The sequence below is a fragment of the Stegodyphus dumicola genome, chromosome 12, assembly GCF_044657685.1.
Source record: "Stegodyphus dumicola isolate Sdum_Otavi_A_Nest chromosome 12, ASM4465768v1".
NCBI lineage: Eukaryota > Metazoa > Arthropoda > Arachnida > Araneae > Eresidae > Stegodyphus > Stegodyphus dumicola.
In genome coordinates this window covers 62,719,972-62,738,909 of record NC_140779.1, presented here as the reverse complement: position 1 = coordinate 62,738,909, position 18,938 = coordinate 62,719,972, and the positions used below count along the sequence as shown (strand labels likewise).

At 30.5% G+C, this 18,938-nt stretch overlaps 2 protein-coding genes and 2 non-coding genes across 4 annotated transcripts; 3 read left to right on the top strand and 1 right to left on the bottom strand.

Moving 5' to 3' along the window:
- Positions 1 to 6,062: 6,062 nt before the first annotated feature.
- On the bottom strand, positions 6,063 to 7,581 carry LOC118190292 (UBX domain-containing protein 7). Its single transcript, XM_035360990.2, has one exon. The coding sequence runs from the start codon at positions 7,487 to 7,489 to the stop codon at positions 6,134 to 6,136; it is 1,356 nt and encodes a 451-aa protein (XP_035216881.1). The 5' UTR covers positions 7,490 to 7,581; the 3' UTR covers positions 6,063 to 6,133.
- Positions 7,582 to 7,774: 193 nt separating this feature from the next.
- Positions 7,775 to 7,846, top strand: TRNAA-UGC (transfer RNA alanine (anticodon UGC)). The gene has a single exon. It is a non-coding gene; the product is annotated as a tRNA-Ala (tRNA).
- A 224-nt stretch (positions 7,847 to 8,070) lies between these two features.
- LOC118190291 (G patch domain-containing protein 11) lies at positions 8,071 to 18,782 on the top strand. The gene is made up of 2 exons (XM_085827771.1): positions 8,071 to 8,089; positions 17,808 to 18,782. The coding sequence occupies exon 2, from the start codon at positions 17,808 to 17,810 to the stop codon at positions 18,591 to 18,593; it is 786 nt and encodes a 261-aa protein (XP_085683897.1). The 5' UTR covers positions 8,071 to 8,089; the 3' UTR covers positions 18,594 to 18,782.
- TRNAA-CGC (transfer RNA alanine (anticodon CGC)) lies at positions 8,281 to 8,352 on the top strand. The gene has a single exon. It is a non-coding gene; the product is annotated as a tRNA-Ala (tRNA).
- Positions 18,783 to 18,938: the final 156 nt, after the last annotated feature.

The following is an 18,938-nucleotide window of genomic DNA, read 5'->3' as shown; positions in this document are numbered from 1 at the left end:
TTCCGACCCATATTTTGTTTAACAATATTGCATACAGCGCCATTCCCCCCCTGGTGGTGAGGTTTCGAACTTCCTTTTTTTCGCGGAAAATAAATTCTCATGACCTCCTTTACACGATTTCCAAGTTTGATAACATTTGATCCAGTAGTTTTCCTTTTATGACCGTTTCAATATGGAACTTTAATTATAACCACTCTGTATATTATTAAATTTTAATTTGAAGCTATGCTTCAAATTATTTTCGCTTTTATGGAAAAATAAAAAATCGAAGCAAATATACTTAGTATAATGGATCAAAACTGAAAACATTTCCCCTCCCTCCGAAAATAAAATATTGAAATTTCGAGCTTGAATTTATTGGGTTATCGAAATATTTAATTTCCGACAAGTCCTAGTTCTGACAACAATTCCGTCAAAATTCCGAATTACTTAAGCTAAAGTAAGAGATTTAGTATATATTCACTGTATGTTAATAAAGTAATCAGAGTAAAATAGATTATAGAATTTACGCTGATGTAACTTTTTGTCTGACTGCACAACATGTAATGGAAGAGAAGGTTTGTAGAGATCTGTTTTTGACATGCCTCTAAAAGTAGATGTCATATTAATTTTGTCTTTTCAATGTCAAAAAACTTTCCTTTGAGAGGCAACTTTAGTTTTTGGGGAAAAAAAAAATCACAAGAAGACAAATTTGAAGAACATGCAGGACGATTGAGTACACATACTTATTTTCGGAACACAAGCGGTTCTCCGACTGGTTATTGAATAATGAAAAGATGCATTGTCATGCAATACAAAACATTTGGAATACGTTTTCTGGCTGAATAATGTAATATTAAAATTCATCTGCTTAATTCACATCCATTTACAAGTTAACTACTCGGGCAATTTCAGAATCGTTTTGATCCTGAGCTTGTAAGACAAACCTAATATCACTGGATTTAAACACTTCTTTAATCTTCCGAGAACATTCCTTCTTTAGCTCATATTCCAAGAATATTAAGTGAATACAATTATTGCCAAAGAAATTGAATATTCATTTGCACTACGACTTGGTAGTTTACTAACGAGTTAACAAAACTTAAATTCTGCTTTTTGTGTCTAAGAATACAAAAATATTTTAAATATTTACAAATAAAATATTAAATTGGAGATTTAATTGGAGCCTCATCAGTTGCCTAGCATTTGAAAAAAAAAAAAAAAAAAAAGATTGTTAAATACTAATTGTTTGCTGCTCAGTCTAACCCAGGCTGCATGGTTGGTTTTCGTAGTTTTTTAGGTTCTCTTTACAAAGATTCTCTATGAAAGCATCTTAATCAAATAGCTCCCATGTTCTTTCTATGTTCAAATAACCAACTAACGTAGTTTAAGCGCGATTTCCAAGTGAAGTTACTAGTAAAATCCGAATACTCATTAAAAATCATGTAGCTAGCCAATCGGGAGTAACGTGAAAGATACGACGCCAGTAATTGAAATGTTGTTACGGTACGCTGTTTCTTAACTTAGATGGTCATTCCTTAATTAAATAGCCCACCAACGGGCGAGCGGTAAAGACACTGAACACTGGTAGTTCAGTACGAGGTTCGAATCCCGCAAACAGGCTGACCGCATGGGCGGTTTCGTGGTTTTCCCCATGTGTAACGTGTATACGAGCCAGTTTCCCTTAGAAAGTCCTCCACGAAGGCATCCCTCCCTTTAGGCAGATAGCCCTCGTGTGCTTTGCCATAATTAAATAATCCAATCCAATCCTTAATTAAATATAATTGATTTGTAAATTCTACTAGAACTGACGGTAAGAATTGAAGTGGAAATAAGTAATATGGTGTGCAATCTTGATTAATATAAAATTAAAAATATTTGCATAGAAAAATGTTTGCATTCAGACAGAAAGTTTTTTGAAATATTTGCAATTACTTTATAAGAAGGATTTATTAATAACCGTAATAATTACTTATTATATTACTGATGATTAGGATTCAGTTCTTGACAATTACATTCCAAATTAGAATTTTAAGGATATAATGAAAATACGCTACGCACAAAAATACATTTTAGGAAAAAAAAATGAGTTGATTTTTTATGTTTTAAAACTTCTTAAATTCATTTAGTAAACATCGTATCCTCGTTGTTTATTGAATCCAGAATGTTGGTGTCGTTTATATAATTATTCTTATTTGTCCATAGAATCTGCTGACTTATCCAGCCATTAAGTAGTTGCAGATCATTTCTACATAACCATTGAACTTCCATTAATTCAGTCTCTAGAGGGTTGTATGTTTATATCATAATTTGACTTGATTGAAAAAATGATTATTCTAAATATTATGTTTCTATAAAAATATATTGTGCTTTAAAAATATGGATAATAGTATCAGCCACTCTTTCAGCCACTTCAAAAGCAACAGTTTGTTTAGAAATAAATTATGCAGTTAATGTCATAAAATTCAAATAAATATCAAACGAAAATTCTCAGTTTTAGACAATTCGATTTAAACGAAGTAAAGTAGCAGACGATAAAACGCCGAAGGTAAAAATTTACTCTTACAAAAACTTACTCTTAAATTTTTTTAAAAAAGAAAAGATACGAGAGAAATTTAAAAAAAATAGTTAAAAATTTGAATAATATCATCTATAATTTAAAAAATAGCCTTTCATATAGTATTAATAAATATTTATTACGCATCATTGAGGGAAAAAATGTCATATAATTAATTCTCCGTAAAATTTTACTTGAAGTTTAAGGTTAAAAATAGCTGTGGCAATTCAGTGTAACAAAAATCCATAGACCACATTTGGCGTTATTATCGCTCAAAGAAAAGGTGCCAAATTTCAAAACGCGAAATTATGTAAATTCGTGTATATCTTAGAAAATTTTGAATAAAAAAGTCTAATTTTTTGCAGATATGCTTAAAAATACACCTACTTTAAGATGATGGTAAAACTTTTATAGGTTATAATTTAAATTTTTTTTCGAAAAATCTATAGAAATTATTTAAAAATAAAAATTTAAAAAATAAAACGCAAAAAATGAGTAAATTTTATTTGGAATGAACCAAAATTTCGAAATGCGAGAGAAAAAATCAAAAAAGTTTAATAAAAAAAGAGATATTAATAAATATTTGCCAAATTCAATTAACATTGAGTAGCTAAAATTTTGAGAGCTAATATTTTAAAAACTATTCGTACGATTTTTACAAAACTTGGTATTTTGGCATAATTTGAGTCGTAGAATCGAAATATGTAAAAAAAATGGTATGTTATTTCAGAAAAAGTCCGATTTTGTGTCAAAATACCTATGTTAGAATAGTGCTATATATAAATCTAATATATATCCTAAGTCGCGCTTTCGAGACATGAAAAACGCAGTTTGAATTTTGTCAATCGGCCCAGTAGAACGGGAGATATAGCACTGTCCCATTTTTTTTTGAGCAGTGTACATCCTTGGAAAGGGTATATACTTTTTCGCGATCACGTAATTTCATATATGTGCTTTTTACCGAGTTTAAAGATTCACAGAATTTTTTTGCATTTTCGTACAAATTTTTGTAATTTATGAGAAAATAGCAGTGTAGATGGATAAAATTAAGAGTGTGTGCAATGCCATTTTTGTGCAATTCTGGGATTTTTTTTTTAAGTAAAAATAAGTCGATGTGTAAATTGTTTATGTGTATGTGCTATTCTGAAAAACGCGCAAGGAGTTTGCAATTGTGCACTTTTTCCCAATTTTGCAGTTAATATTTGTCATGATTAAGCAGTTTTGTTACATAAAATTTCTAGCATAAGTGTAATTCGGCTAGTAGATTGTTGGAAAAAGTGTTCAGTAAATAAAAAGAAAAGAAACATGTCTTTACTTCGTGAAGACAAAATGGTGGCAAAAAAAATAGAGGGTTGCTGTAGCAGAGTTGGTCGCCAAAAAATCGCCAAGTTACCATAATCCAAAGATCAAACAAAATTTCAATTGACAAATTAGTCGGTATTCTCAACACAGCAATTATAGGACTTGAACAGCGGAACTTTGTAACTGAAGAAGAAATTATGTCTGTTTATCGAATTAAAGAGAAAGTATTAACACATAAAACGAAGCAACTTAAACAACTTACATTGAAAGAAATGTTTAATAAAATAAACAAATAAATATTAAGTTTTTTTTTTTTTTTTTTTTGTAAATTTTGATACCCTTTAGATCATAATTTTTCTTTATTTCATAATTTATGGTTTCATATTTTTAATTTTATAATTTCTACATGCCATCTTACCAGATTTAAACTGATGATCTATAATCCGGAATCGCCGAAGTCCCGACGAGTCCGGATTAACGACTTTTGACTGTATTAGGTGTTCTGTTTGAGGGAAAGAAATGCACATGATCAAATGTCGGAAATGTATACGGTCGTAGTTATAGAGGATATGTTTTACTCTTATTTTGTAATTTAATGTGGCAACGCCACTATACAGATTCTAGTTCAGATAATTTTAGGAAGTTTTTGGATACTGTTAAGGAATTTTGTTTGACTGAAGACGTGTTAATTTGTAAATAAAGTAAATGGATATTTCCTTTGTGTAGTGCAAAGATGAATTTCCTTTTTTTATGTTATTTCATTGATTTAAAATGTAGTTTATTGACATTATATATATTTTTTGTTGGCTGTCCTTTTGACTTTTTAAGTGAATATAGTTCAATGTGTACATGGACGAAGTCAAGGGAATGTGCAAAGCCTAGTTTGTGCAATTTTCCGATGTTTTTTAAGTGAAAACAGGCCAATGTGTACACGGATAAAGTCAAGGGAGTGCGCAATGCCATTTTTGTGCAATTCTGGGATTTTTTTAAGTGAAAATAGGTTGATGTGTACACGGATATCGAGTTTGTGCAGTTCTTTGTCATTATTTTGGCTTTGTCTAGTCGCAATTTTTGGCCAAAAATCTCCGCTTAACATGTCAAAGAATTGCACAAACTCAGTATCAATGTACCACCAAAAATCACTATGGGGTACCCGTAAATACACTTTTACCATAGAATTACTCTGAAATTTCTATTGCCAATTTTTCATCAATATCACCGTTTCAGAAAATAACATTCTAAGTAATTAATTATTTCAACTGGACTTCATCACCATCTCTTATTGCTATCAATACAGGCAAATACTTCCTGAAACTTATACATCAGCATAGGGTTTATGCTCGAGGAACCCGAAATGTGAACCTAGGTTCAGCACACATAGTTAATAAGATGATAAACTATTTGGTGCAAACTTAATGGAAGATATTTGCAGATAAAGAAAACTGTTGATTATTTCAGTAGGAAAATGGTGTTGCACATAATAATGCTTGAATAATTTTAAATTTCAGAAGATAATCGAAAATGAAATATTACGTTTGAAAATAAATCTTTTACTGTTAAATACAAATCTTGATTCAAGTTGTATTCATTACATTACACATTTATATAAATAAAAACTTAAAAATAATATGTTCCCATTTGCATGGAACAGCAAATGAAATATAAAACTCTTAATCAGGAAAAGAGCATTCTTTATACATTAAAAAAGATACAGTTTAGCATGCAAAACAAAACACATTATTAGAAATCTACATTTCTAAAAATATGTGATGATACATAATAAATATATCACAAAAGGGAATAAATTTGTCTTTTTGAAAATCATCCACGATATAACAACAATATATATGTGTAATGTGGTTTAGGTTTCATGTTATGAATAATCATTATTTATGTTTCTAATATTATACATCTATTAATTTTTCTTCACAGTAATTATAGATTTTATTTATTACAGTCTCTTAATCAACCAAGTTTCATTAATGCTTATAGATTTAAAATTTTCAAGATTTAAACTTCTTTTCGGGACAAAATTAACTCTTTTGAAGTTCTGCCTTTCTTTTAATAGATAATGCTCTGCAAGTCAATTAATATGATAAACCAAAATCAGATGACTGAAACTGTTTTAAGATCTAACAGAGTAAAATTAGGCCATTCATGTACAATTTTAACCAACACCATTGTACATATTATCATAAAATGAAAAAAGAAAAAGAAAAGAGGATGAATGAATAAATTGATTGTATGTAATGTAGCAAAAGTTTTCAGTTACATAATTATAATTGAAAATTTTTGTTACGTTTTCAGCTGGACGAATACCATTTCACGTGGATACAAATCAACTTCTTTTAGTGTTTTGCACAAGTCTAACTGGCACAAATTTCGACGAGGGTAGTTGGTAACTAATTCATATTGTTCTGTATCATAACCTAGTTCCTCCAGATACAAAAGTAATGATTTAATTTTTGTTGTGCATGGCCATGTGATTTGTTCTCGTTTGCCATTGGGAAGGCGCAAAACAAGATCCGTTTTGGGATCGTCCTCACTTCCTAGATGTTCCTTCCATGAATTCTGGCATTTAAAGGCATCCTTATCATTGCTTTCAGTGAATCCAACAACATCAATAGTATCATTGGAATGGTCAGAGTTTGAATTAACATCACTCGCTTTATTTGCTTTCATACTTGTACTTTCAGAGTCAGAATCAAATGTTTCAAAATCACTGTCATTATCATCAACATTCACTAATGCTGCATCTTTCAAAGATGCTTCAAGAGCTGCTTTTAGTTGGGATTCTTCACTTTGGTCTAAAAGACTACACTTTCTAGTGGGTGCAGTAATGCTTGTGGATGAACCATTGGGAGAACATGAATTTTCCAAAAATATCTGAATAAGTTCACAAATTGAAGTAGCATCTACGTGGTGCCACTCTAGCAACTTTTCACCAGTTCTGGGATCAATTATGGCAATGTATGGAAACTCAACAAGCTTGTAGAACTGCATATACCTTTGACCATCTATACTATCACTGTAGACTTGCCAAAACACAAAATGCTGAGATATCAGTTCTTTTACAGTTGGGTTGCTCCAAACGTCACGATTTAAAACTTGGCACGAAAATTCTTGTGAATCCTGTATGTTGACCATCAACCAACGGTTTGACGTTTGCCCAAAATCTCTGGCAGAATCAAAAGTTCCTCTGTGCATGATATCAAGTGGAGGCCTAAACAAATCTTCTAAAGTACGTCTTTTCTTGAATGTTTCAGTAGTTTCAGCAGTTGAAGTAAGTTCTTGCATCCTTGCTTCTGCCTGAAAATCGCGAAATCCATCAAATACTGAATGAGGTCTACGTTTTCTTCCACGCAAACCATATTGAAATCGTATATCATCTTCGACAAGTACGGCTCTTGATTGAGGTATTGGAGGACGTATACCGTCATCCTCAGAAGGAATAGAATTATTTTCGTTAACACATACGTTTTCTTGGTAATCGGAATCAACATGCATGTTCACTGCCATTTCTAGATTCCAGTTACATACTTCCAACATTTTGATGGCCTTTTCTCTATCAGATCCGGTAACTGAGCAAAACTGCTCTATAAGAATAGAATTTGGTTCCGAAGGCGAATGTGAATTGGATGTTGAAGCCATATCGAAAGCTTATACATGTACTGCTATATACCTCATTCGTGTTACTGCTTCAGAAGTACCATACGATGAAATCAGCCATCTTTGTTGATGATTAAAACTCGGTAACCAATCAGCGCGTTGCATGACGTTTTCGGAATTTTATTGCGTAATTGTTTTCGAATCCTCTTAAAAATAAGTACTAATGAAAATATGTAGAATAATTATTCTTAAGTATTAATATTAAAATTTTAGTACCACTTTTTTAATTTTTCTGTTATGTAACTCTTTCTAGCAGTTACAAACGAAGGGGGTGTAGCTCAGTGGTAGAGCGTTCGCTTTGCATGTGAAAGGCCCCGTGTTCGATCCCCGGCACCTCCAAGTTTATTTAACATCTTTTTTAGGCACTGCTAACCTAACCCTACGAAAAACCAGACTTAGTGTTGTACTTATTCACAGTGTTAGGTTTTCTGACGGAAGTACTTATGTTCTTGCAGTAAAACTAAAAATACAATGTTGTTTCAATTCGATTTCAGTAAAATTAATTTTTTTCCCCTTTTGTGCAGAAAATGAATGCAGAAAAATGTGATAATAGGAACGAAAGAAGATAGTGAACTCTATTGCGTATGTATCTAATTTGCATTAATGCATATATATTTGAAAAAGTAAATGAAATGTCTGTACGGAAAATGAACTGTTCCATGTAGAAACAAATTAAACAGAGCAACAAGTACAAAAATTCCATTTCTTTCACATCAAAAAATCTTAGAAAAGGATTCTTCAAGTTATAGGTTATAGATGTTGAGGGAGTAAGTGGGGGTGTAGCTCAGTGGTAGAGCGTTCGCTTCGCATGTGAAAGGCCCCGGGTTCGAACCCCGGCACCTCCAATGTCTGCTTTTTTTTTTGTACTCGTCGTATAATTTAATGCAAAATGGATAACAATTTGTGTATGAGGTAACTGAAACAAGTTTTTTGGTGTAAATTGAGGTGGATTGATTCATACACTGTATAAACATACAAGTATAAAAGCAGCATAAATAATTTTTGAATAAAACATCTTAATAATTAACGATACCTACAATAAAAAACGCAATAAGTTCCTAAAATTGGCGGAAAAAAAGAGAAAATAAGTTAGTGTTAAATAACCGAAGGGATTTCGTTTGTAATTCGTTAATTACTAAAAACTTTTTAACATGTGGAAAACATCTGAAATGAAATAGTTAGATTTATATGTGGCGTTCAGAAGAAAAAAAAAGGATATTTTGTTTCATTATCGGGTTTTCGTGTTTAAAATATCTGAAAAAAATATATATATTTGCAAGTCAAATATGAGGTATTTTATGAAAGTAAAAAATTAAGAAAGCAGTAACATCTCAGTACAATAGATGGCAGCACCTGTAAGTTTACATTTTGAACTACACATCTGAGTTGATGACGAAGAAAAATTTTGCTATTAAAAGAAAGCCCAGTTTCATGGAAAACGTAGGAATATTAAGCTAAATGAAAATATTAATGTCTAACCCTTTAAAAAGAGAGACAGTTAATATTTCATAATATTGAGTAAATATCTTTTTCAGAGGTATGTAGTTTAACCAATTCGTTTCTATTATGGACCAAATTTTTTTATTATGAACAAATAAGATTTTAAATTAAATATTTTTAAAATTTAGGCGCTACTTTGGTATATAGTAAAATATAACTTCATTTCTAGGCAAAATGTAATCAGATTTTGATAGACGTTTTTAAATTTTCGTACAAATTACAATGAAAATGATTCATTTGCAATTTTTGTACATAATTTTAAAGTAGATTAATTGCAACTTCATGTTTTAGTTTTTAATTAAAGATCTATTTCAATACTTTTCCAGTGTTCAAAGCATATGATTGTCTAATCTGATGTAAAGACCAACTATTGTCAATAAATATACATTACACGTATCTTTAATGTAGTTTTTCTTAATCAATCCGATGATTCCTTTGAATTGAAATCAACTCCAAATTAAAGTTTCATTATATTAATTCTTGCAGTCATAAACAATTTAAAAGAAATCCTTTTTGCATGCATTTCCTTTCTGAAAAATATTGGCTTAAAATACTTCATTTTTAGATAAAATCACAAATATAAAATTTTATAATATTCTGTTGAGATACTTTGCGGAACAGATCTTACTTTTGTGATAGGATATACTTAAAGTTTGTAAAATTAATTATTTAAATAAATCTTTATGACTGATTGGGATGGAAAATTTAATATGGGTAATGAATGAAAAAGTTGTAACTAAATTGCACACTTCCTTATTATAGTGACCCCCAAAATTTAATTGTTAATCAACAGAGATGTAACATGTAGTGAGATATACGAACACATGATGAGATTTTGGCGAGTTATCTTAATTGATTAGCGATTTAGTCTTGGGGCACTATAATAAGGAAGGACTATAATTTAAAGAAAGGGAAATGTTAATTTTATGGTGAACTACCACTACTTAACTCCTGCTAGAGTGAATTAGAGCACATTCTTCATTTCAGGCAGAAAGCATTATTTTTGCTTTAGTTTTTCATCCAAATGAACTCTGAGACTTTTTTGTTTCAATATAATATGAGGCTGTATATTATGAAAAGTTTGGTATTTTTCTATTACTAGGACAAGATTCAGAAATGCATGTATGTACATGTGTGTATTACAATTGGCAGATAAAAAAAGTGCATCACCTGCAAAAAAGTTGAAAAGTGTGTAAATAGCATGTTTCGTATATGTATATGTTTTCTATAAAGATAATATTTTTATGATAAAATAAAGTTGTAAGATTAATCTTAATAAATTTTTATCAAGATTAATAAATTATTTGTACCTAATTACTCAGTAAAATGCTATATTTAACAAAATGCAGAACAAAGTAACTGATACAAAAATTTTGTAGGTAATGAAAATCCTACTTAACTGCAGTCATATTACACGTACTTAGATGTGTATACACATATAAAAAATCTTTTTACTATTTAACATATTATTCCATGAACTGTGATAACAGCCCTACAGCAGTCAAGTATGGAAGATATCAACTTCTGAATGTATTACTGGTCAGTTTCGTCAGTTTCATGGATGCAAGCCCTAATAATGCTTTCCTGCAGTTTAATCTTAATAGCAGGCTTCTAAGCAGCAATTTAAATGGAATTCAGATCAGGTCTATTTTCAGGGCAGTCCAAAACTTTAATATCAGATTTTGTCAGACAGGCCTGAAAAGGTTAAATGGGAGGACAATTACTTTTTTAATATCAGTTACGATGTGATGATGAAAGCTTGTAAATGAGGGAACAAAATCATGCATAAATAAGGTAAATCGTATATGCCGATTTTGCCATATGGCAGGGCACATAATCTTGATGAAAAATGCAATTTCCAGCACCTTTAAAATGATCCTGAATAACTGGCTTTAAACACTTCTCCAAGATGTAGGTATGAACTGCTGAGGCATTCAGTCTCTTTGCTGGATATGCATCCCTAGACCATTTGGCAGTCTGGGAATTTCACAGTAGACATTATGCAGTATAGATAATAAGCTTCATTTTTATGTCTCTGAAAGTACAGCTTACTATCCGATCCATATAGGTTGAATTTAGATTCATCCGAAAAATTTATGGAATCTTACTGAGCCTTTGTCCATGAAACATGTTCTTTTGTTCAAGAAAGTCGCTTCTGCATCATTTTTGTTTTCGTAAGTAAAAGCCTTTTTGTTGGGGGATACACATACAGATTGCATTCTGCAAGGCATCTTTGGACAGTTAATGTGCACAGTCTTTCTCAAATTCAACTCTTAAATCGGCAGTCCAGCTCTTCTCTCATTGGGTTCTAATGTGACTCTTCTCTCTACATCACCAATTTCACGGTTTAATTGCTTTTGAAACTATCAGTTGATTGCAGCCGGTTGTTATTCTCAGCAGTCACAAATGCCAAATATCCTTCTTTATCTAAATCCACTGCTATACATTTTTTCCCTTGCATCAGTTGAACATACAGAGCCACACTTTCATTGTATAAAGAAAGAGATGAATGACCGTTTTCGTGTACAAATGTTTATTTTTCTAGGTGATGCAGGTTTCGCATCTGTCACTGTATGTGTATACATATGTACACACATGCATATATACATACTTACATACACACCCACACATACATACATTTCTGAATATGGTCTCGATAACAGAAAAGTACCAGAAGTTCTTAGATTCATGAATTCCAAATCATTGAACTTGCTTGAATTGAAAATATTGAAAGACCAGTCAATAACTTTGACAATGTTTTGTAAATAATATCTTGAAATCAAAAGCAAAATCAATTAGATTATTTAAGAATTGATTACATTTTTTTAGTCAAATAAAATATTCAAAATTATAAATACAGGTCTAATGTTTTAACCAACTAACATATTTATTCTATTTAGTAATTTTATTACGTACAGTGGCTCATGTTTGATCTTGTACTAAATACTGAAACATAGACTCTAGAAATTTTCCAATATTCCTTCTCTGTTTTAAGGCATACTTACAAAATAATCCTAGCAATAAATTAATTTATTCAAAAATTGTTAATCAAAAACTCGCATAACAATTTGGACACTAGAGAGTTTAAATATTTTGGCAGGCTATGTTTCTTGCCCTAACTTTTTGTTCTAGGTGAAAGTACATCACAAGAATTATCATCTGCATTTGGAAATTATTACTTGTTTAGTAAAATATAATAACAGTTCTATAGCTGAGTATAGCAAGACCCTGCAAATTAATGACAAATTATGTTAGAAATTCGACTATCCACCAAGAGTATTCAAAACACCCAAAAAATCCTTGATATTAAAAGCTCAGTTACCTTTGGTGTATTAAAACAATATAAACTGTATGTTCAAAATGCCCTGAAGTCTGGACTACATTCTAAACTAATATGAAAGAACTGGATCAATACAAATTGGAATCAAACAAAACCAGAAAATTGGTCCTGTAAAATTTGCAGTGGATTTAGAAGAACAGTTAGCAATAAAAGTTAACACATGGGTATAACGGGTGATCAGCAAGAAGGAAATTATTTGCATGGAAGAAAGCAAGGAAAATATGCCTGCCATTCACAAAAATCAATGGTAAGAGCAAATAATACTTATCATATTGAACCAATGCTATAGTTCCAGACAAACTTAAAATTTAATATATTTGGAGTCTTATAAATGAATTTCTGTACGACGAAAGCCATATGAAGAACTGAATTTGAAAAACTTGAAATACAAAATACATTCAAGTTCTATCAGGATTACAATACTAAACATACTAACAAACTAAATGTTCACTTCTGGTTATTATACAAATATTTGAAAGTTATCAGAATTCCTTCATATTCATCAGACTTATATCCTATTGAAAATGTATGGGATGAGTTGGAGGAAAGAATAAGGAAAAATGATATTTCTTCAAAAGCTCTGTTAAAAGCAATTCTTACGGAGGCATGGAGAATTCTTACATGAAAAAAAAAATAGTTCAGTTCAAAGTGCATGAAAAATGTAATTTTAATTAAAAAATATTCAACAAAATATTGATTGTCATGTTGTTCATGTTTTTATTAAGTATAAATAATTCAAAGTGTCTGAATACTTCTGCGAGTTCAGAACATTCTGGATAAAATATTTTTAGTTATTCATATAAAGAATAATAAAAGTAGTCTGCTTAAAATAATTATAAAAAATAGTTTATTGAAAATATTGCAGAACCTTTTGAATAAACTATATTTTTTACCCAAAACAGCGTCAATATTATTTTTCAAAACAAGCAGGTTAAAAAAAAAAAAAAAAAAAAGCTGATAGTAGTATATGTGAAAGAAAAATAATGTCAGTTAATAACTGGATCCAGCAGTCCAGTATCCAAAGCAATGAATGAAAAACTGTTGCCAAAACCACATTGCTAAAAGAATGAAACTGTCATCAATGCTTTGTGGATGACATTATTCAAAATATACAAACCTCTTTGCCATTAGCTAATAAAGAGAGAGGGGGGCAAAAGGGAAATTCTTTCTGTTGTGCCTCGCAAGACACATGTGCGTCAGAATAAGAAGATTGCGATGCGCATGTTGCGTGCCCAAAAATCAAAAGAAAAAAAAGCAACATTTTATCTCATATTTTGAAGTCAGCAGTCCAGTATACAAAGCATTGAATGAAAAATGTGGCCAAAACCACATTTCTGAAAGAATGAAACTATTCAAAATGATGCAGTTTCATCAAAAAAGATAAAATTAAAAAAAGTCTGATTTGAATTTCGAAGAAATGCTTCGAGGTGCACTGGCTCTTGTCTAGATGCATCTATATGCCAAATTTCGGAGCCCTGGGTCTATTAGCTTATCCACAGCAAGAACGAAAGACACACAGAGATTCTTTTCTATTATGTGTAGAGATAAATTTCAAAGACTGGCAGGTGGATGCTGTTCTGCGAAATGATGATAAATAAGATATGCAAATTCACATGTATTCAAGTATATAAATGGTATGCACATGTCTGTTAGCAAATGTATACCTAAAAATATATGGGGGGACGGGGAGAACATAGCAGTTCTATTGAAAATTGAAGCAAGGAGGTGTATAATCAGAAAGTATCAAAATTTCTTCTGTTGAAAAGTCAAAGCTAGGCATGTAGGCGAATAGATTGTTGGAGAAATTTGATTTTGGAAATTATGTTTTTACTCAGCTGCCAGTGATTTGCTTTTTTTATTTCTAGATATACTAGTCTTAGAAGTAATTTTTGCTGTCAGAGGTTGGCTTTAAAGTTCTATCTCCAAAGAATATTAGCTAATACTAGGATTTACTAACAAAGCAAACAAGCGTCCTTCCCTCCCCCAAAAACTTCCACTTTGACACACTTTCTTCCAGATATTGAATTTGTATGATCTTAAATCTCTGAGATTGAGTAATGCTAAATTAAGTTGTCCTCATGGATATCCTCCCCCCACACACCCTGTCATGTCAATGCCTCAATCTGTCATGTCATGATGTGGTAACGAATTAAAATTACCTTTCTAAAAGTGTTTTGAATAAGAAAAATCTAAGAAATCTTACTTGTGATTATAAATTCCACCATCATGCTGAAAATAAAAACCACACTAGATCAAAGCTTACAAGAATTTAAAGCTTTATAGACGAGTAGCATATGATCCACATCTACGAAAATTTCATCGTATATTGAAACACTCTATCATTAACTAATCTTGAGATTAAGAATTTGAAATTTTGCAGTTGTCTTGTGATCTGCAAGGCTACTGTATGCTTTGTTATGAAATAATCATTTCTTTGGAATTTAAACCATTGTATTTGCTTTGCTATAAAATAATCATTTCTGTGTTTTATAAGGAATAATTTTTTTGTTGTTGCATTTTACTGCAAGAGTCACTATACAGTTATTCTCATTCTAAATTCTGAAGCTCAAAATTATGATAGGTAAGCATCATACATGATACAAAAGTGCTGCTTTTATAATTATTGATATTTAAATGGTTAAGATATCAGTTTGTTTTTAGTTATGGCTGATTTTCATGCAGGCTGAATCCAGAGCCGTTATGCTAAGATATATTTCTTACAATAAGACGTATCAGTGTTTTTCTGTTATCATGGACTGGGTCCAGAAATGTATTTATGTATGGATGGATGTGTCCATGTATGTATGTACCTGTGTACTATGTATTTGTGTGTGTACACACACGCATATATGCACATATACAGTGAAAATCGTTTAACACGAAACTGAGGGGAATAAATATTTTTCGTGTTAAAGGATATTTAAAAGAAACATATATTCAACAAAATTAAGTTTATTAGAGTACATTTTATTTACATAGATATGTTTATATGCATGTATTTAATAAAAATCAGCGAAACAAAAACATCCACAAGAACGTAATGAAACTTAATACAAAATTTTAAAGTTTTTTTTTTTTAAAAAAAAAAAAAACATTTATTGAGTTTTTGGAAAATAGTCTTATATTTTTCTTTGCATTATCTTTTTAGCATCAAATTGTTAAAAAAATTGTTCAATGTCATCCTCTTTGTTATTCATTTCACCATTGGAATATGCATCTAAGTAACTGCGCATACTTTTCATGGAGTTCCTCATTTCGGATGACATGGGAACAGGAGCTGCATTATTCATTTCATTTTCGTGATCGGAATCTGCATCAATGATATTTTTTTAGCTTTGAACAATCTCCAAAATGTCTTTGTCTGCCATAATTAGGGCTGTACACACATTATCATTAACTGCCACAAATTCTTCCGGTAATACAGTAGGGCAGTCTAATAATACAGTAACTTTCTCAAACATTTCATAAGTGTGTTGTCTCAATTTCAATATTCTCCTTCTCCATTTCTTTTGGCGCCAAAGAATCTGATGCTTTTGAGAAACGTGCATGACAAAAACAATTTTCATTCATCTTTTGAGTCGCTGAATTCCATACAGAGTGCAACATATGAACCAAACTCATAGATTTTTACTCACATTACGATGTACTCGTCACCGAATTCCAAAGCCAACTGATGAAAGATGAGATGTTTGTGTGGTGTTTGTAGGAGTGAAAGGTGAGAGTAACTTAGATAAACAAAACTGGCTTGTGTCATAGGCTATTCCTAGGGTATTTCAAAGCCAAGTTAGCCTCCTTTCTACGAAACATGTGAAACCACCTTTCATTTCACACTTCTCTTAAATCTCGCCTGCTAGGCCGGTGTTTTCCGTATTTTGTTCATTCCAAGAAAGGCAGGATCATTGTATTATTTCGTGTTAACTGATATTATATTTTATTGTAAGCGTTTTTGCATTAAATGTATTTCTTTACTTACACTTCTAAATTTGATCCTGATAACAGAAAAGTACCAAAAAATCTATAGATGTTTATTTATAGAAATGTATTTATGATACCTTGATCATGATTTCCATATGGGGCATGTATAAGAAGGAAATATAAGAAAATTGAGCAATTAAGTACTATATGCATATAATTTGATAGTACTAGCAATGCAACTGTTCTTCACACTGGTGGGGGGGATATTTTCATTCAGTACTTAGTTCACAGAAATATAAAGCGGGGAAAAAATATCTTATTTTAAAAGATTCACTAAATATTAATAATAGCTGCTGAGCTTGTTTCAAGGACATGTAATATTGTTTTATTATTTTAGAAGTACTTATTGGCCATGAGCCACTGTTTGAATCTGTATATGATGTCTTTCCAGGAAATTTAAAATAACATTGTTTTTTAAAAACACAAAAAAATGCCATTCTTTGGTTTGTTGAATATTACTAAAATATCTGTATATAATGTAGTGGTGCAAATTAAAAAATTCCTTTTATACGCAGTTTGTGGATCTGGTGATCCATTTTTTAAGCGATATTTGTTGTCTAATAACACTGCACTTTTTCATCTGGGATAGTATAAAACATGAAAACTTAAAAAATTTTCAAACTACTCAGGATGTACACACCTAAATTTAAACTATAATGACCCATGTTATATTTAAATATTTTATATAATTGTTTTCAGTAACTCCTACTGATTGTTATAAGATTGACTACATTATAAATTGGTCATATGTGGAAATGAATTAATTTTGGTAATCAGTATAGTGAGTTGCTGTAATTAAATAATAATTTTTTCTCTTTTAAATCAAGAATATTTATTTTTATTTTATAAGTACCGAAATGGGATATTTTTGAATATACTACACAGTATGTAACTATTAGAAGTTCTGTATGGTTTTATACAGATCTTCAATTATACAGATATTTAATTAGCCACATTATGAAAAAATGAGCTGTAGTTCTTGAGACTTCTAAGAAGTTTTCTTATTAAAAATTTCATGTTTAAGGGAACTCCAAATTGACTTTTTTTATTTAATAAATGGGGAAAAGATATTAAAAAAATTACATAATATTTTCATGTATTATAAGGAAATCATAATTATCTTCTGACTGAAAACATGAAGTTATTTTTTATTGCATGTAGGTCTGAAATATTTTTTGAGAAACAGACTAATCGGTTTCTGGATTTGAATTCATTAATTTAAGAAAACTGAAGATAAAAGATTGATTATTGTAGATAAATTAAATACAATTAATTTTTATCTTTTATGTTTAAATGCTAATTGATCCTTAATCAATATGCTAATCAAGAATTTTGTCAAATTGTAAGTGCATTAATTATTTAATTAGCTGTGTTTTTCCTTAAAAATTTTAAGACTTTTTTTTTAACTTGATTCTTTTGCTGAACATTTTTATGTTTTTAATATAACCTATTCATTACATAGTAAACAATATTTTTTCCCCCCAGATGTCTGATGAAGATGATTATATGTCAAGTGCATTTCTAGACGTCAAAGAAGATATACGTCCAGGTTTGATTTTCTCTAAAAGTGTGAAGAGGAAACATGAAATAGAAAAGAAAAAAGTAGAATCAAATAAATATTTTAGAACTAAATCAATCAAGCAGCTTGAAGAAGAACATCGAAATGCTGGTTTAGAATCTGCACTGAATTCGGAAAATAAAGGGTTTGCCATGCTTCAGAAAATGGGTTACAAACCAGGTATGAAGTTAGGTGCTCAAAAGGATAATTCTTCTGGTGCTGGATTATCAGAACCTATTAAAGTAAAAATCAAAACGGACAGAGGTGGTTTGGGTAGCGAAGAAGAAATTAGAATGAAAATCGAGGAACGTGAAAAAAGAAGGGCTGAAATTAAAGTGTATAAACAACAAGAAACTGAACTTTTGACAAAGGAATTTGTGGAAAGAATGAGGAATAAAATATTTTATAAACATTTAATGAGTGACCTTAGGAAGAGTCAGAAGGTGTGTGAACAACTAGATATTGAACATGATGTGAAAGAACCTATGAGAGATTGGTTTTGGTTTTCACAGGAGGAAGAGCATGAATCTGATGAAGATTTTGAGGAGGAGGAGGAGGAACAAGAGCTGGATCCTGAAGAACAATTGTATTTTATATTAGACTATTTGCGATCTAAATATTTATATTGTTTATGGTGTGGTATAAAATATGATAGTTCAGAGGATATGGATAAACATTGTCCAGGAACAGAAAAGTGTGACCACGATGAATGAATAAATATTTTGATCTTAATCTAACATGATAAAAACATTTTAAAATAATACAAAAAGTTTCTGCGAATTAATTTCTGTACCATGTATTATTTGTATATATAATTTAGCAATATTTTTTTCCACCATATGTGTTTGAAAGATTCTGTAGAATAAAAGTGTAATAAATAAAATGACAGTTTGATTTTTTAATTTGTATGGGTTTCAGAAATGAATGAGAATTCTTTATTATATAGAAATGTACATTATAAGTGCAAAAGCTGATGAAAGTCATTATCAGTTTAAAAATCTATCTTCTCGTGTTATAATTTGAATATTCCTTTTTTTTTATGCAAAATAAAGAAAGTT

Bases quoted from the DNA above. Each gene is read 5' to 3' on its own strand.
- LOC118190292 (XM_035360990.2), bottom strand. From the start codon at position 7,489: ATGGCTTCAACATCCAATTCACATTCGCCTTCGGAACCAAATTCTATT.
- LOC118190291 (XM_085827771.1), top strand. From the start codon at position 17,808: ATGTCTGATGAAGATGATTATATGTCAAGTGCATTTCTAGACGTCAAA.